The sequence below is a fragment of the Diabrotica undecimpunctata genome, chromosome 1, assembly GCF_040954645.1.
Source record: "Diabrotica undecimpunctata isolate CICGRU chromosome 1, icDiaUnde3, whole genome shotgun sequence".
Classification (NCBI taxonomy): Eukaryota; Metazoa; Arthropoda; class Insecta; order Coleoptera; family Chrysomelidae; genus Diabrotica; species Diabrotica undecimpunctata.
Window position 1 is genome coordinate 168,668,512 of NC_092803.1, and position 13,492 is coordinate 168,682,003.

Sequence of the window (13,492 nt, forward strand, 5' to 3'; positions counted from 1 at the left end):
AACCCTACAAATTGTTTTTGTAAGTATGAACCCTGTTGGTTTGTTTACTTATATTCTAAAATCTTTTTTATTTGTAGTGAACTGATGATGCTTTTAAAAATAAAAGCGAAACGTATTCGAATAAATCAATAAAGTAGTTGACGACTTTTATTTATATATATATATATATATATATATATATATATATATATATATATATATATATATATATATATATATATATATATATATATATGAGAAAATAGAAAAATAAAGATAGAAAATTGTAGCAAATCATGTTTTGAAATGTTTTAAAAAGCAAAGTATCTTGTGTTGCCTATCTTACATTATTAGTTGTCAAAATGTCAATGTCAAGAGCAGTGGGTGTTTTTGATCTTGACAGTAGTAACAAATTCCAATGTAAATAAGGATAATAAATAATACATTTAATTTTGGAATAAAAGTTTAATTGTATTAAAAATTTATTTTAAAACACCAATGGAGCCTACAACTTTTTGCGGTGCTTGTGACACCCACGTTTGGTATGAAAATCATGAACTGAAAGCAGGGGAACAAATTAAACTTTTTGGTATTGATGGTGAAGATACACGAACGGTTTGGTTAGATATGAGGAATTGTTCAGGTAAGAATTTTTACATATGAATTGTTAATGCATAATTAGATAATGCTATGTTCAAAAAAACTATCTACAAAGTATATTCATGTTGCCATCAACACCCCTAGTAGTGTTAAAACCAGACTTTTTTTCTTTAAAGTAATTCCAAAAGATTTTTATTTTACATTGTTAATAACAAATGAAACAAACATATATGTCTCCACTTAAACAGATTTTTCTTTTTAAAATTACTTACACAAACTGTGAAACATACTAAAATCTATAGATAAATTTTATATGTCATTTTTTTCTGATGTATAAATTTTTATCAAATTAATTTAAACACTATTTACAGGTACCTTGGATTCAGCCTCATTTTCATTGCTACCAAGCATTGAATACCTCAGCTTGACTAAATGCAACATAGAAAGTTGTTCTGGAGCATTTTCAGAGTTAGAAAAACTGACTTCATTGGACTTCAACAAAACTTCTTTTCCTCTTGAATCAGAAACATTCAAAGATAATAAGGGAGTAACAAATTTATATCTAAATGGTATAGAAAATCCAAAATCTTCATGTTTTCAGCATTTAGATAAATTAGAAACTCTGACATTTGAATCATGTACTTTTGATGTCATAAATTCTGATATACTTGCAGGCTTGATTTCATTGAAAAATTTAACATTAGAACATTGTACAATAGGCTCTATTGATGTTGATGCACTTTGTAATTTAAAAAGTCTAGAAGGTATCAATATTAGAGACAGTGAGATATCTGAAGTAAACTTGGATACTTTTGCTAAACTAGAAAATATTAAATTTCTTTCACTCCATCATAACAATATTCAATCTGATTTAAACTACAATGTTTTTGAGCAACTTAAAACACTTGATACGATTCACTTTGATACTAGTATATATTATACATTAAATTTTGATAATTTTCCATCTTTACGCAATGTTAGAATTGGATACAAAGATGATGGAGATGAACCAGATGTAGAAGAATTAATTGCAAGATTAAATGCTAAAAATATAAAAACTGAATATATTTTTTGTGGAACAGTAGATTGTGACAGTGATGATATTGAAGAATGCTGCTGAATGTATTAGAATATTCTAATTTGATGGAAAAATTGAACCAGGCAGAATTTTTCTTGAGTGAAATCAAAAAGAATGCAGAAGTATTCACTAACACATATTTATTGGAACCTTGAAATTAATTGAAGGCTTTTAGAATACCAAAAAATTACAGTAGATAGCATATATATGCATTGCAAAAAGTCTATGAGCACCAAAGCACTAGAATATAAAAAGAAGTAATATATTTTAAACACATGATTAGAATTTTTTTAATACACATTATTACTGCGCCCAAAAAATAATTTAGTATTATTTTAGGCACTTTATTTCATTTACAGAAATAATTTCAAATTTTAGTGTTTTCCATTCAATTTAAAAAAAATCAAAACTTTGAATCAGATTTGCGTGGAGTTTTAGTGCAAATACTGATTCATACCTAGGACAAGACCAAAACTTTGTTATTATTTTGTATTTAAGTCTCCATAGATTATGATATCATTTATAATGTCATTCTAACTAATGTATTATTGGAAGATCTCTAAAAGAATAAGCAAATGAATACTTAACCATATCTGGAATCATTAGTAGTAAACAAATAATAAACAGACTACATTAGTGCCCAGCACAGAGCTGTAACTAGAAGATTTATTGGGAAGAAGCAACAATTAGTTTGCCACCCAGGGTACATGCTTCCATGCTCTGCCCTAGTTCAGGGTCTGGTTCTGCAAACCATTAATTACAATGATATGTTAAAAAATTGTATATTATAAGTATGCACACCACAAATTTACTGATAATTATTTGCAATAATTCAAATATTTCAATTCTCAAAATATATAAAGCTTTAATTTTTTTTAGTTAGATATAGCAATTTATAATATAATCAATTGTTACAAATAAATTAATCAAAAATATTACATGTTGATATATTTTCTGGCCCTTTCTTTAGTGCATATAGAGGGTATTTCAAATCCAGTGGTGAGCACTTCCATTAAATAGTTATATATCGAGTAGACAATAGAATATCTATGATAAGAGCTATGCAATGGAGTTGCAATATTAAACAATTTGAAAAGATTCTTTTTTATTTGAAACTACACTAATTACAAGTGTTACTTACTTAAATAATATATGGAGTTTGATTTTACACAGATTGTTTTATCTGTACCAAACTTTTAAGTCAAATCAACAGCTTAGTAAAAATATTCAGTACTGACAGTGTTAAAATATGAACATTTGTGATCGTTTTTTCAAAATATTATACAGCAGATGGGTTAAAAATTTAACAGAAGGTATAATATCGTCTTTAATTGATAGTCTATGAAGTTTGACAAAAGTTGCCAAATTTTTAATTTAGTATTGTTTACCTTTAAACTGTAATTATAAATTCATTATGAATTTTTAATTCCGTATCGGTTACCTTAAAACCGTAATTATAAAGTCAATATGAATGACTTCTTGACTACTCATTCAGGACATACAAAGAACTGATAAGAATTATTTCAGAGAATTTCTTGTCACTGGATTTTAAATGAGTTCGTAATTTAGTCTCAAAAAGAAAGGTGCTAACACCTCTATTAGAACTATTTTATAAAATAGAGATGGTTAAGTGTAATACGAGTAAACAGATCAGATTGATACCAGAATCTAAAGGAATAATATACAACATATTTAAATATAGGTATAAAAATACTATATCCTGAAGATAATCAAACCAATATTAAGTGACGTTTGAGCAAAGCTACTGGAGTATCATTACATACAGTAGAAAGGATCATTCAACAGGCGAATATGTTAACAAACACAGAGTCAAATAATTCACTAAAATTTCCATTTACAACACTTAGTACCATTCACGGTTTTCATGAGACTGAACGTTGTCGTGTATCATTGAAACTTTTGCAAAAAGGGTTTGAAGATGTATACGAGTGGACTGGAAGTGTGAGTTCTCTCTACAGAATTGTGATTAAAATGGAAGAAAACGGAAGGTAATCGACGTTTATTAATGAAATGGAGTAATATTCGTGCTCTGCGCATTATTTGGAAAAAATTTAATATTACAGAAGTGAAGGCAAGTCAATTATATATGTTGATGAAACCTTACATGCAGAACACACTACGCCAAATAGCTGGACAGATGACAGTGGCAAAGGATTGTTCAAAAACATTTCAAAAGGAAGTAGGTTGGTTATTGTACATGATGGTGGTAAGATGGGTTTCATACAGAACGCCCTTTTAATTTTTAAATTGGCAGCCAAGGTAGGAGATTATCCTGTTGATATGAATTCAAATATTACGAAAAATGGATGAAAGAATAGTTAATCCCCAATTTACCTGTAGGATCTGTTGTTGTTACTGATAATGCGTCATACATAATGTACAAATTATGCACCCACATTATGCACATACCTGGGATCGTGGCTTTTTGAAGACGGCATCGGACAGGGAAGTAAAATGTCGCATTGAGCAAGCTCGACAAGCTTTCGTAAAATTCAAGAAGGTACTGACTTGTTCAGAGTTCGATCTTCAACTGAGACTAAGGTTTACTAAGTGCTACGTGTGGTCAGTGCTGCTATATGGCGTAGAGGGCTGGACACTCAAAACGAGGGATATAAACAGATTAGAAGCTTTCGAAATGTGGCTCTATCGCCGTATCCTAAAAATACCATGGACAGCGAAAATCACAAATATAGATGTCCTTAAAAGAATAAACCAAGAACGACAACTTTTCGAAACCATCAAGAAAAGGAAAACGGCGTATCTAGGTCACATCATGCGAAATGAAAAATACCAGTTCCTCCAACTTATAATCGAGGGTAAAATTGAAGGCAAGAGAGGAATGGGACGCAAGAAAATGTCCTGGCTCCGAAACATAAGGCAATGGACAGGAATTAACGACATACAATCTCTGATACATATTGCAAGAAATAGAGAATTAATGGAAAATGTGATCGCTAACATCCATTAGTGGATTTGCATCTAAAGAAGAAGAAGATTATGCACATAAAGCGTCCACCAGCAATTCTAAAAAACGGATATGATATCTTGGTTGATAGAAAAAAAAATTACAATTTGTAACGTTATTGTTACAACCGCAATTATATGAAATCGTCAAACGACACAAACAAGATCATATTCAATATTAATTTGAGAAAGGTCTTCACGAATGTGGACATGTTTTTTTAATAAAACATTCGTCATATCTTCCAGACTTGAACCCTATAGAAATGGTTTAGGCGCAAATAAACAATGGAGTTGCAAAACAAAATGTTTATTTTAAGTTAGAAAACGTAAAAGTGTTGGTGGAACAGGAATTTGCTACAGTAACTGTAGAAAATTGGAAGAAAGTGTGTGCACATGTTGTCAAGTTTGAAGATAAGTATTTGGAAAATGAATGTCGCGTAGATGCAATTACTGAAGAATTGAGGATTGATTTAAATGATTCTAGCGGCGACGACAGTGCATCTGATTATGAAAGTGAATAACATAAACGCTATCATGTATATAAATATAAGTTTTCAAAACTTTCGAGTATGTATGTTTTAAAGTTAAAAAAATTTTTGTAATTACTATTTATTAATATTGTAATACGTATCTACGGTTTCACATACAAATATGATGTAAAACAATATTACCAAATATAATCTAATATTATTGTTTAATATATTTTATTTACCTATCTTTAACAATTTGATTTAAATCATAAGTACTTATTTTTTGGAACGCCACTGCTTTAGCTGTTAGTTCAGGCTTTACTGTTCCGAGAAATTTCCGCCACTACATTTGAAATACCCTCTATCTTTTGTACTAGAAGAATCCATTTCTGAGGTTCTATAAGTTAACTAGAGCCGGAAACATCACAATTCAACAAGGTATTCAAACTTCTTTTATAATAATGAATGCATACATTTTCAGAGTGCATTTTTTAATAGTCATTTATATTCAAAATATTAATTCAATAATATAGGTAAATTTACAAAAAGAATATATGACAACATTATATAACATTCAAATTATTTATCCTTGTCAATAATTTAAAGGTAAAATGCTTCTTGAAAACATCTTTTCAACATTTGACATTCATATTTATTTCATATACTTATAAGATCACCTAAAGAAGAACAACACATATTAAATGTTTTCAGATCACTTAAAGAACAACAAATATTAAATATTTTCAATCCCAGATATCTGTTAATACCTAACTATAATGTTTCTTGGGAGGTACGAGATTTCTTAATTTACTTGCATCCCACATTGCATTAATGTACTTATTTATTTCTCACGTGGTCCCTTATAATTTTGTCTAGTACACTTCGTACATATTCATTTTTCTGCAATATATCATATATCTGGAATATAATAGTAATAAATCTAATGCAGGTCTTGTAGGTATATTCCTACTTTCAAGGTCGTACAAGAGCTATAATTACATTCAACATATTTAGTGGGTAAGCCAAGAAATTAATGAAGGAACCCTTGAAAAAGAAAAATCTGCTGGCTAAAGAACCTGAAGATGACATAGTTTTAAAGAAAAACTACAAAGCTTTCCCATGCCTTGGAAAAGTACCAATAAAGTAAGATTAGCTATCCGTTCTTGTGTAAGACTGTGGGTCTGGGCTCACCAGTAAACTACTAAAGTCCAACATGGCTCGTGTCAATTGATACAAGAGATCTGCGGGTATATAAAAGCCAAATAAAAGGTATGTCGGGTGTTGATCGCGAGCTTACATATAGCAGGCCTAGGACTTGTATGTATAATAGTCAATGGATGGTGTACAACCTATCCTAGTGCCAAAATTGGATCTTACTAAGTACCTAGAATCAGCAAATTCTGTGGGAGCAGGTGTTTGTTCTTTTTAATGTTAAGTAGTAAAGGGAGAATAACAACACATCTTTACTTAACGAAGTCTATGTTTATTTTAATTTGTTAATCAAATGTAAAGTGGATTATTCAAATCACTGTACTGCTAATTCAGCAGAGTATGGACTTAATAATTGTGACACTTTACATTTAAAAATATAAACAATTAATACATTTTTGTATAATACACAATATTGACTAAAATAAATATTTTATATTATTTAATGCTAATCTACCATTTACTGAATTTTTCCAAATACTTCCCATCATTGCATTACAATATGTGTTCAACTAAAAGTGGTATGAAAAAAACCAAACAATATAAAATTAACGCCTAACACATAAAAGCAAAATTACATAGTAAAACAAAAATTGAATGAAGATTTAACTAAAATGGGTCTAAAAAATACAGATGACATACAATCTTATTGAAAACACATGGAATGAACTTAAAATTCCAGCAATAAAAGTTACAGTCGAGAATTAAGAAAACAAAATTGTGTTGAAATCATTGGAGAACACAAAAATCCTACACCTAAGTAGTGAAAGGAGATGTGAGAATAAAAAAAACAAGACAGTTAATAAACAAATAAAACGAAAAAAAATCTCAAAGAGGATATTATGGAAAAGTAATTTAAAGAAATTGAGGAGCTCAATTAAAAAGGACATGAGGCTAAATTGAACTCAATTCTAAACTCGTTTACAAGTACTGCAGAATTTTATTGACATTGATGGTGAATTTATCAGTGATTTAGGTGAAAATTTGAAGGAATGGAAAAGGTGTATTTAACATACATTCTATCAGGACAAGCAGATCATTCAGCATTCATGCAGTAGATGTTTGACCAGAAATATTGCATTATGCAATTAGACAACTAAATGGCAATAAAGTTACACATTCTTGATAGTGGAGAATACAGGTAAAGACATTAATATTCCTTTTAACAATCCACATACAATCCAAGAAGAATATGATAGGATTATAACCTTTTCTGATGCCTTATTTACAAAATAACAGTATAGTTTAAATAAATAAACAAATGTACTTTATTTATATATACTATTACATAATATATTATACAAAACAATATAAATATGAAGTTGTTACTAGCATCTTATAATTAGAGTATTTCTTCTTCATTAACTGGACATGTGATTTCCAAAAACATGCATGTATTTTTAGTTTTTGTATTAACCTAACAAGAGTTATTTTAAATATTTCACTATAAGCTAGTCTTGATGAGGAGAATAAAATTTTGTAGACAAAATCGGTGAAATAGGATCTCCAAATCTTTCTGTGAATGAATCTTTGTGGCTCTTGGATCTCATTTCAATGGCTTTATCATAAAATCTTGATAATTTGACAGCATTAGAAGTACCTGCTGCTAAATATCGGGTTTGTCTACAGTCCATTAAAATTTCATCACATCCTAAATGGCTAGCCATGTGTTCAATACGAGTTTTGCGATCATCAACCTGATCCAATTTGGTTCCTAAAATTGAATAATTTATATTATAATGTGTATATAAAGAATATATAACTAAACTGGATTATACAAGCAAAAGAACAAAAGTAATTGAAATATAAACAGTAAAAAAACAATTTTCATGCCAGAAATTTTGAAAAACTTACCTATTACAATATAAGGTATGGATGTATTTCCTATAAAGCTCTCTTGGTCGAAATCGTCGCCTAATAACCCTGGCAAAACAGGATTTGTTACACTATTAGAATCTTTTCTTTCCCTTCTATTTACACTAATTTCTCTAACCCATTTGTGTAAATTTTTTTCCGATTTTCGGTTTGTCAGATCATGTACTAGTATGGCACCATGAAAAGGATTGTAAAATACAGGCCGTGCGTTTCTATGTGAATGGCTACCCCCTATATCCCAAAATTCAACAAAAAACGTCTTTTGGTCCTTCATGCCCTCTTTATATTCATGTAACTTCACATCTACTGAACAACCAACAGTCCAACTAGGTGATCGAAGGGGTTCATTATGAGCTGCCAAATGAACGAAAGATGTTTTACCAACGCCAGAATCGCCTAATACTAGAATTCTAACCCTGTCTATGACGGACATTTTGTTGAAAATTCGGTAAATATTATGATGTTATAACAATAAACTTTAAACTTATTGTTTTATCTCAGCAAATAACCGCGCATTCTACGTGTCAACCGTCAATATTGTGATAATTGTGAGATTGAGACTTGAGACTGTCACAATTTCTTCTTTTCACTCCTGACTCCTGGTTTTGTTTTGTTACAACTTCGTTTACACATTCATCCACCTATTATCCAACAGAAAGAAACATCACCAATTCACCAGTTGTCAGATTGCAACAGATCGAAAGAGACAAATGTTTACTCGTTATTGTTTTATATAAATTAAAAATTGCAAAATTCATAAAATAATATAATCAAAATGTACTTTTTAGCTTCCCCCCTTTGTATTTGAATATAATAAATAATAATAAATATAAATTAGTTATGACATTTAATATTTTAGATTGGAACATTAACGGTTTTTTAACAATAGGTAAACAAGATCTGTGTTTCTTAAAGAAATTAATATCATTCTTTTAAATGAAACTCATTTGAAATCTTCGCAACAGTTCTATATTCCAAATTTTTACTGCTTTAAAATATCATCATCTAACAATCCGAATAGTAATCGTCTTGCTGATCTTTTGGAGGAAGATAACGTGTGCTTTCTCAACACAGGAGAAGCGACAAGAATTTCACCTCCTGATTCTAACAGTGTTCCCCACGTGGCGATAGCTTCTCTAGGTTTAGCTGCAGACTGTCTTTGGGAAGTCTTTCCAGAGATAGGAGCTAGCGATCATTTTCCATTTGTTATGTGTTATGGGCAAGATAGAACCAACACCCAAATAAATGACCCTCTTTAAGGTCTCAGTATCTTTAATGTGAAAAAAGCCAATTGGGAGCAATTTAATCTATACATTTAGTCTAATATTCACAATATTTCTGATCACTTATACACAGATTTTCAGAACCTGTTATTAGATGCAGCAAATAGGTTCATCGTTAAGAAAGCGTTTTAGATTTTCTAAACCTCAAATACCTTGGTGGGATAAAGAGTGTTCAACTTTGATTAAATCAAAGAGGGAAGCAGTTAGGAAGTTTAAACAATAACCATCTTTAGAGAACTTTATTAGTTTTAAAAAGATTAGGGCACATTATAAAAAGGAACTTAAGTCCAAAAAGAAAAAATCATTTACCATGTTTTGCTCCACAATCTCTCCTGATACCCCAATATCAGTAATGTGGAGGAAAGTGAGAAATTTCCATAGGGCCTAAGCCACAATTAAAGGTACGTTTATTGACGTTTCAATTTCCACTTCGGAAATCGTTCTCAAAATACAAACAGTAAATTAAACAATTTTTTTCCATAGGGCCTTCTCTAAAATCTCAGTCAGAACTCCCAGCAATTCTTCATTAGGGGAGGAAATGCTTATCTCATTGATTCTACCTGTTTTTGAGTAGGTACGTTACATCTCACCCAGTGAAATCTAATACCATCGAGTGTGAACCCTTTTCTTTAAACGAGATTTCATTGGCTTTATCTGATTATATATATCATATATAATCAGATATACATCTGATTATATCTGATTATTTATAAGATAGTCTTCCGGGTCAGGAAAGTATAACATTTTCTATGTTGCAACATCTTCCAGAGTCAGCAATCAACCATTCTATCCTCATGCGTCAGTAAACTTTTAGAGGACATGATAAAAATAAGGTTAGATTAGTATGTAGAACATCATCTGATCCTATCGCCTTTCCAAACAGGTTTTCGTAAAGGTAGAGAGGTGTCTGAAAACATTATCCATTTAGTTAATAAAATTTCAATTAATATTTCAAAAAGGAAGCCAGCGGCCGCTGTTATCTTAGACATTTCTTCAGCATATGATAAAGTATCTATTACCCAATTATTAGACGCTCTTGAAGATCTCAATTTGCCATTGTTACTTATTGAGTTGATTAAACATATATTTACAAATCGTGCGGTATTCGTCCGAGCTCCTATTTCTTTTAATCTATTGGGGCCAAAAACAGCTAATGTTGGTCTATCCCAAGGTTCTCCTTTGAGTCCAGTATTATTCAACATCGTCATTAACATAATCTCATCTTGTATGCCTGAGGATATCCTAATTACTCAATATGCGGATGATGTTGCTCTCTATTTTTCCGACTGCAGCTGGTTAGAAGTGGTGGAAAAATTAAATGACACAGTAGAGAATATATCTGGAAAACTTCTTGGTATGGGAATGTGTTTGTCATCTAGCAAAAGTCAAGCGATTTTTTTTTATAGAAATTTCTAGGAGTTATTTTAGATAGTTCCCTTTCTTGGAAAAGCCAAATTGAAAAGATGACGTTGAGGGCATCCAGTGGAGTCAATATAATTCGGTGCCTGTGTCGAACATGGAGCACATCCTGCTACTTTACTTATTTTATATAAGATCTATATTAGACCTTACTTACAAAACTGGATAAAGTACGTACAATATAGAGCTCTCAGAGTGGTCGGGAGATTTATGAGGTCCTCTCAAGTTCATATTATTTTGTCGGAATGTGGGGAAACACCGTTAGATCTTAGAAGGATTTGGCTAGAATCTAAATTTATATTAAAGGTGGTTGCATATGACAACCCAATCTATTTTTCAATAGAGCAATTTCATATAGTATTTCTGAATTACTTTAGTTTCTGGAGAAGAAAATACTTCCCGCCAATACTGGCTGCTTTCCAGAATACGCTTCATGAGATTCATGAGGTGGCACATAACTTCTTATTTCCTTGTCACTTATTCCCGCTTGATTCTCAGATTTCTCCTATGGTTTATGAAACTCTAAACCTAGGGAAAGAAGGTAACCAAGCTAAGTTTGTGTCATGGTACCTTGATAACTAGTCTGAATATAAACTTATCTTCACAGATGGATCCAAAGATGAACAAGGTAATGTGGGCAGTGGTATATATCTTAATGAAACAGAATGATTTTGAAAAAAGCCTTATTTCTAGTGATTCAAAAAGTGCTCTGGAGAAAATTACAAGACCAAGTTATACGGCTGCAGCAGACACATAAACTCTTCAATTAAAACAAAAACTTGGTCAACTCCATGAACAAAATAAAGAAATTAATTTCGCATGAATTCCAAGTCACACCGGGAGAGTGGTTAATGATAGAGCTGATTATCTTGCTAAACTTGGAAGAAAGCTACCTGTTACTGAAAAACCAAAGGCTTCCTTTAAAGATTTTCAAACTAAATATAAGGAAAACCTATAGATCAGTTGGAAAAATCGGTTCCAACAAATAGGACAGGTAAAAGGAATTACATATTGTACAAATGTTACGGTTCCATCACAGACCATACATACTCATACATACATACATACAGAGTATGTATGGTTTGTGGGTTCCATACAAAAAGAAAAAGACCTGGTTTACAAGGTTTCCCAACCTGTGGAGAGGCATAATTGCAGCGTTCCGGTTCATTTATTTGGATCAGAGATTTGGATTGAAAGTGATCAATACAAATCTGTGTTCATGTGGCAGTTTAGGCACCTTATAGCATTTGTTGTTGGAATATATCAAATGGAATCACAGTTACTTAGAAGTGAATTTCAAGGTGATCCAACATTTATCGATGCATGTGTTGTTCAAAAACTTAAACTCAAAGACACTGCTTGCAGTGCAAAAGTTTTTAGCATCAACAAGGTCTCAAGTGTAGTTCGTTAATGTACATTATAATATTTAATCTGCTTGCTTGGATTGCATATGCTTAGTGCGGTTTGGTGCAGTAGTATAGGACTAGAACAATAGAACTTTGGAACTTATGTGAAAGAACTTTTGAACACTTGACTTTAATTTATTTTTTTTCCTTTAACTATTGTTGCAGGTTCAGGAGCAATGAGCTTAAGCCCAGATGTACCCCCAGCCCAGAGGTACGGCTCTTGAACATTCAGTATAAATACACAGCTCCTGGTCGAATAGCCCTGGTAACTAAGGCCAAGCAAATGAAACTTGTACTTTCCGTCGGTAAATCAAAAATCAAAGAATATTTTCATCATCATATTCATTATTCATCATAACCATAAAAAAACCATATATCATAACATAAATTTGGGTATTTCCCCCCATTTTTGGGGTAATTTCAAAGGGTCTGGGGGAATTTTTATAAGCTGAAATGGATGGGGGATTTTTTGGGGGGAAAAATTGTGGCGGATTTTAGGGGATCATCATTAATTAAATTTGCGAATGTAGATAGAACTGACTAGAAAAGGCTTTCGTACATTAATGAATAATATAGATATCTGGTTTTTTCAGTAAATACCTTTAAGGTATCCAAAAAAATGTACTTATCTAAATATTTTACAAAAATATAGGCCTTTAGTTTTGAAATATAGATAATTTTGTCCTACAGACCACCGTTGTGTGGTCATGTAAGTTTTAGAAATATGTACTTCCATATATCGGCTGTGGATTAAAGTCACGTTGGATGCAGAATATAGCCAAAATGGAAGGCTAAGAAATTTGGGAATTATTGAGTTAATAAAAGAACAAGTGGGATTCTGTGCCCCGTCGTTTTAATTCTACACATAATCAATGGCGTCCGATTTTGTAATCTTGTTTTTTAAATTTAATTTTAATTTTTATATAAGTGACATCACTGGTGACATCAGTTTTTATAAATCGTGAAGTAAAATTATTCTCATTGTTTAAGTATAAATAGTATAAAAAAATATAGTACAGTCTGTTCCAGTCTACAGTCTTTTCAAATTTATAAAAATTGTAATTATGCGACAAAATTTTAAGTTTGGGGGATTTGAGCTTAAATTTGGGGGAATTTCAGTTCCTAAGTGAGGGATTTAGAAAATTGCGTCTGGCAACTCTGCTTCGACTTCATGTGGCATCTGGTCTG

At 31.2% G+C, this 13,492-nt stretch overlaps 2 protein-coding genes across 2 annotated transcripts; one reads left to right on the plus strand and one right to left on the minus strand.

Moving 5' to 3' along the window:
* Positions 1-373: 373 nt before the first annotated feature.
* On the plus strand, positions 374-1,936 carry LOC140432531 (uncharacterized). The gene is made up of 2 exons (XM_072520483.1): positions 374-622; positions 951-1,936. The coding sequence occupies exons 1-2, from the start codon at positions 478-480 to the stop codon at positions 1,697-1,699; spliced, it is 894 nt and encodes a 297-aa protein (XP_072376584.1). The 5' UTR covers positions 374-477; the 3' UTR covers positions 1,700-1,936.
* A 5,629-nt stretch (positions 1,937-7,565) lies between these two features.
* LOC140432532 (rab-like protein 3) lies at positions 7,566-8,747 on the minus strand. Its single transcript, XM_072520484.1, has 2 exons — positions 8,176-8,747; positions 7,566-8,035 (listed from the first exon to the last, which is right to left on the minus strand). Exons 1-2 carry the CDS (start codon positions 8,627-8,629, stop codon positions 7,773-7,775), a joined length of 717 nt encoding a protein of 238 aa, XP_072376585.1. The 5' UTR covers positions 8,630-8,747; the 3' UTR covers positions 7,566-7,772.
* Positions 8,748-13,492: the final 4,745 nt, after the last annotated feature.

What these genes read in the sequence shown, in the direction of transcription:
- LOC140432531 (XM_072520483.1), top strand. Translation starts at nt 478, where the DNA reads ATGGAGCCTACAACTTTTTGCGGTGCTTGTGACACCCACGTTTGGTAT. An exon ending in AGATATGAGGAATTGTTCAG is followed by an intron (nt 623 to 950) that starts GTAAGAATTTTT and finishes CACTATTTACAG; the next exon opens with GTACCTTGGATTCAGCCTCA.
- LOC140432532 (XM_072520484.1), bottom strand. Translation starts at nt 8,629, where the DNA reads ATGTCCGTCATAGACAGGGTTAGAATTCTAGTATTAGGCGATTCTGGC. An exon ending in CATACCTTATATTGTAATAG is followed by an intron (nt 8,036 to 8,175) that starts GTAAGTTTTTCA and finishes ATTCAATTTTAG; the next exon opens with GAACCAAATTGGATCAGGTT.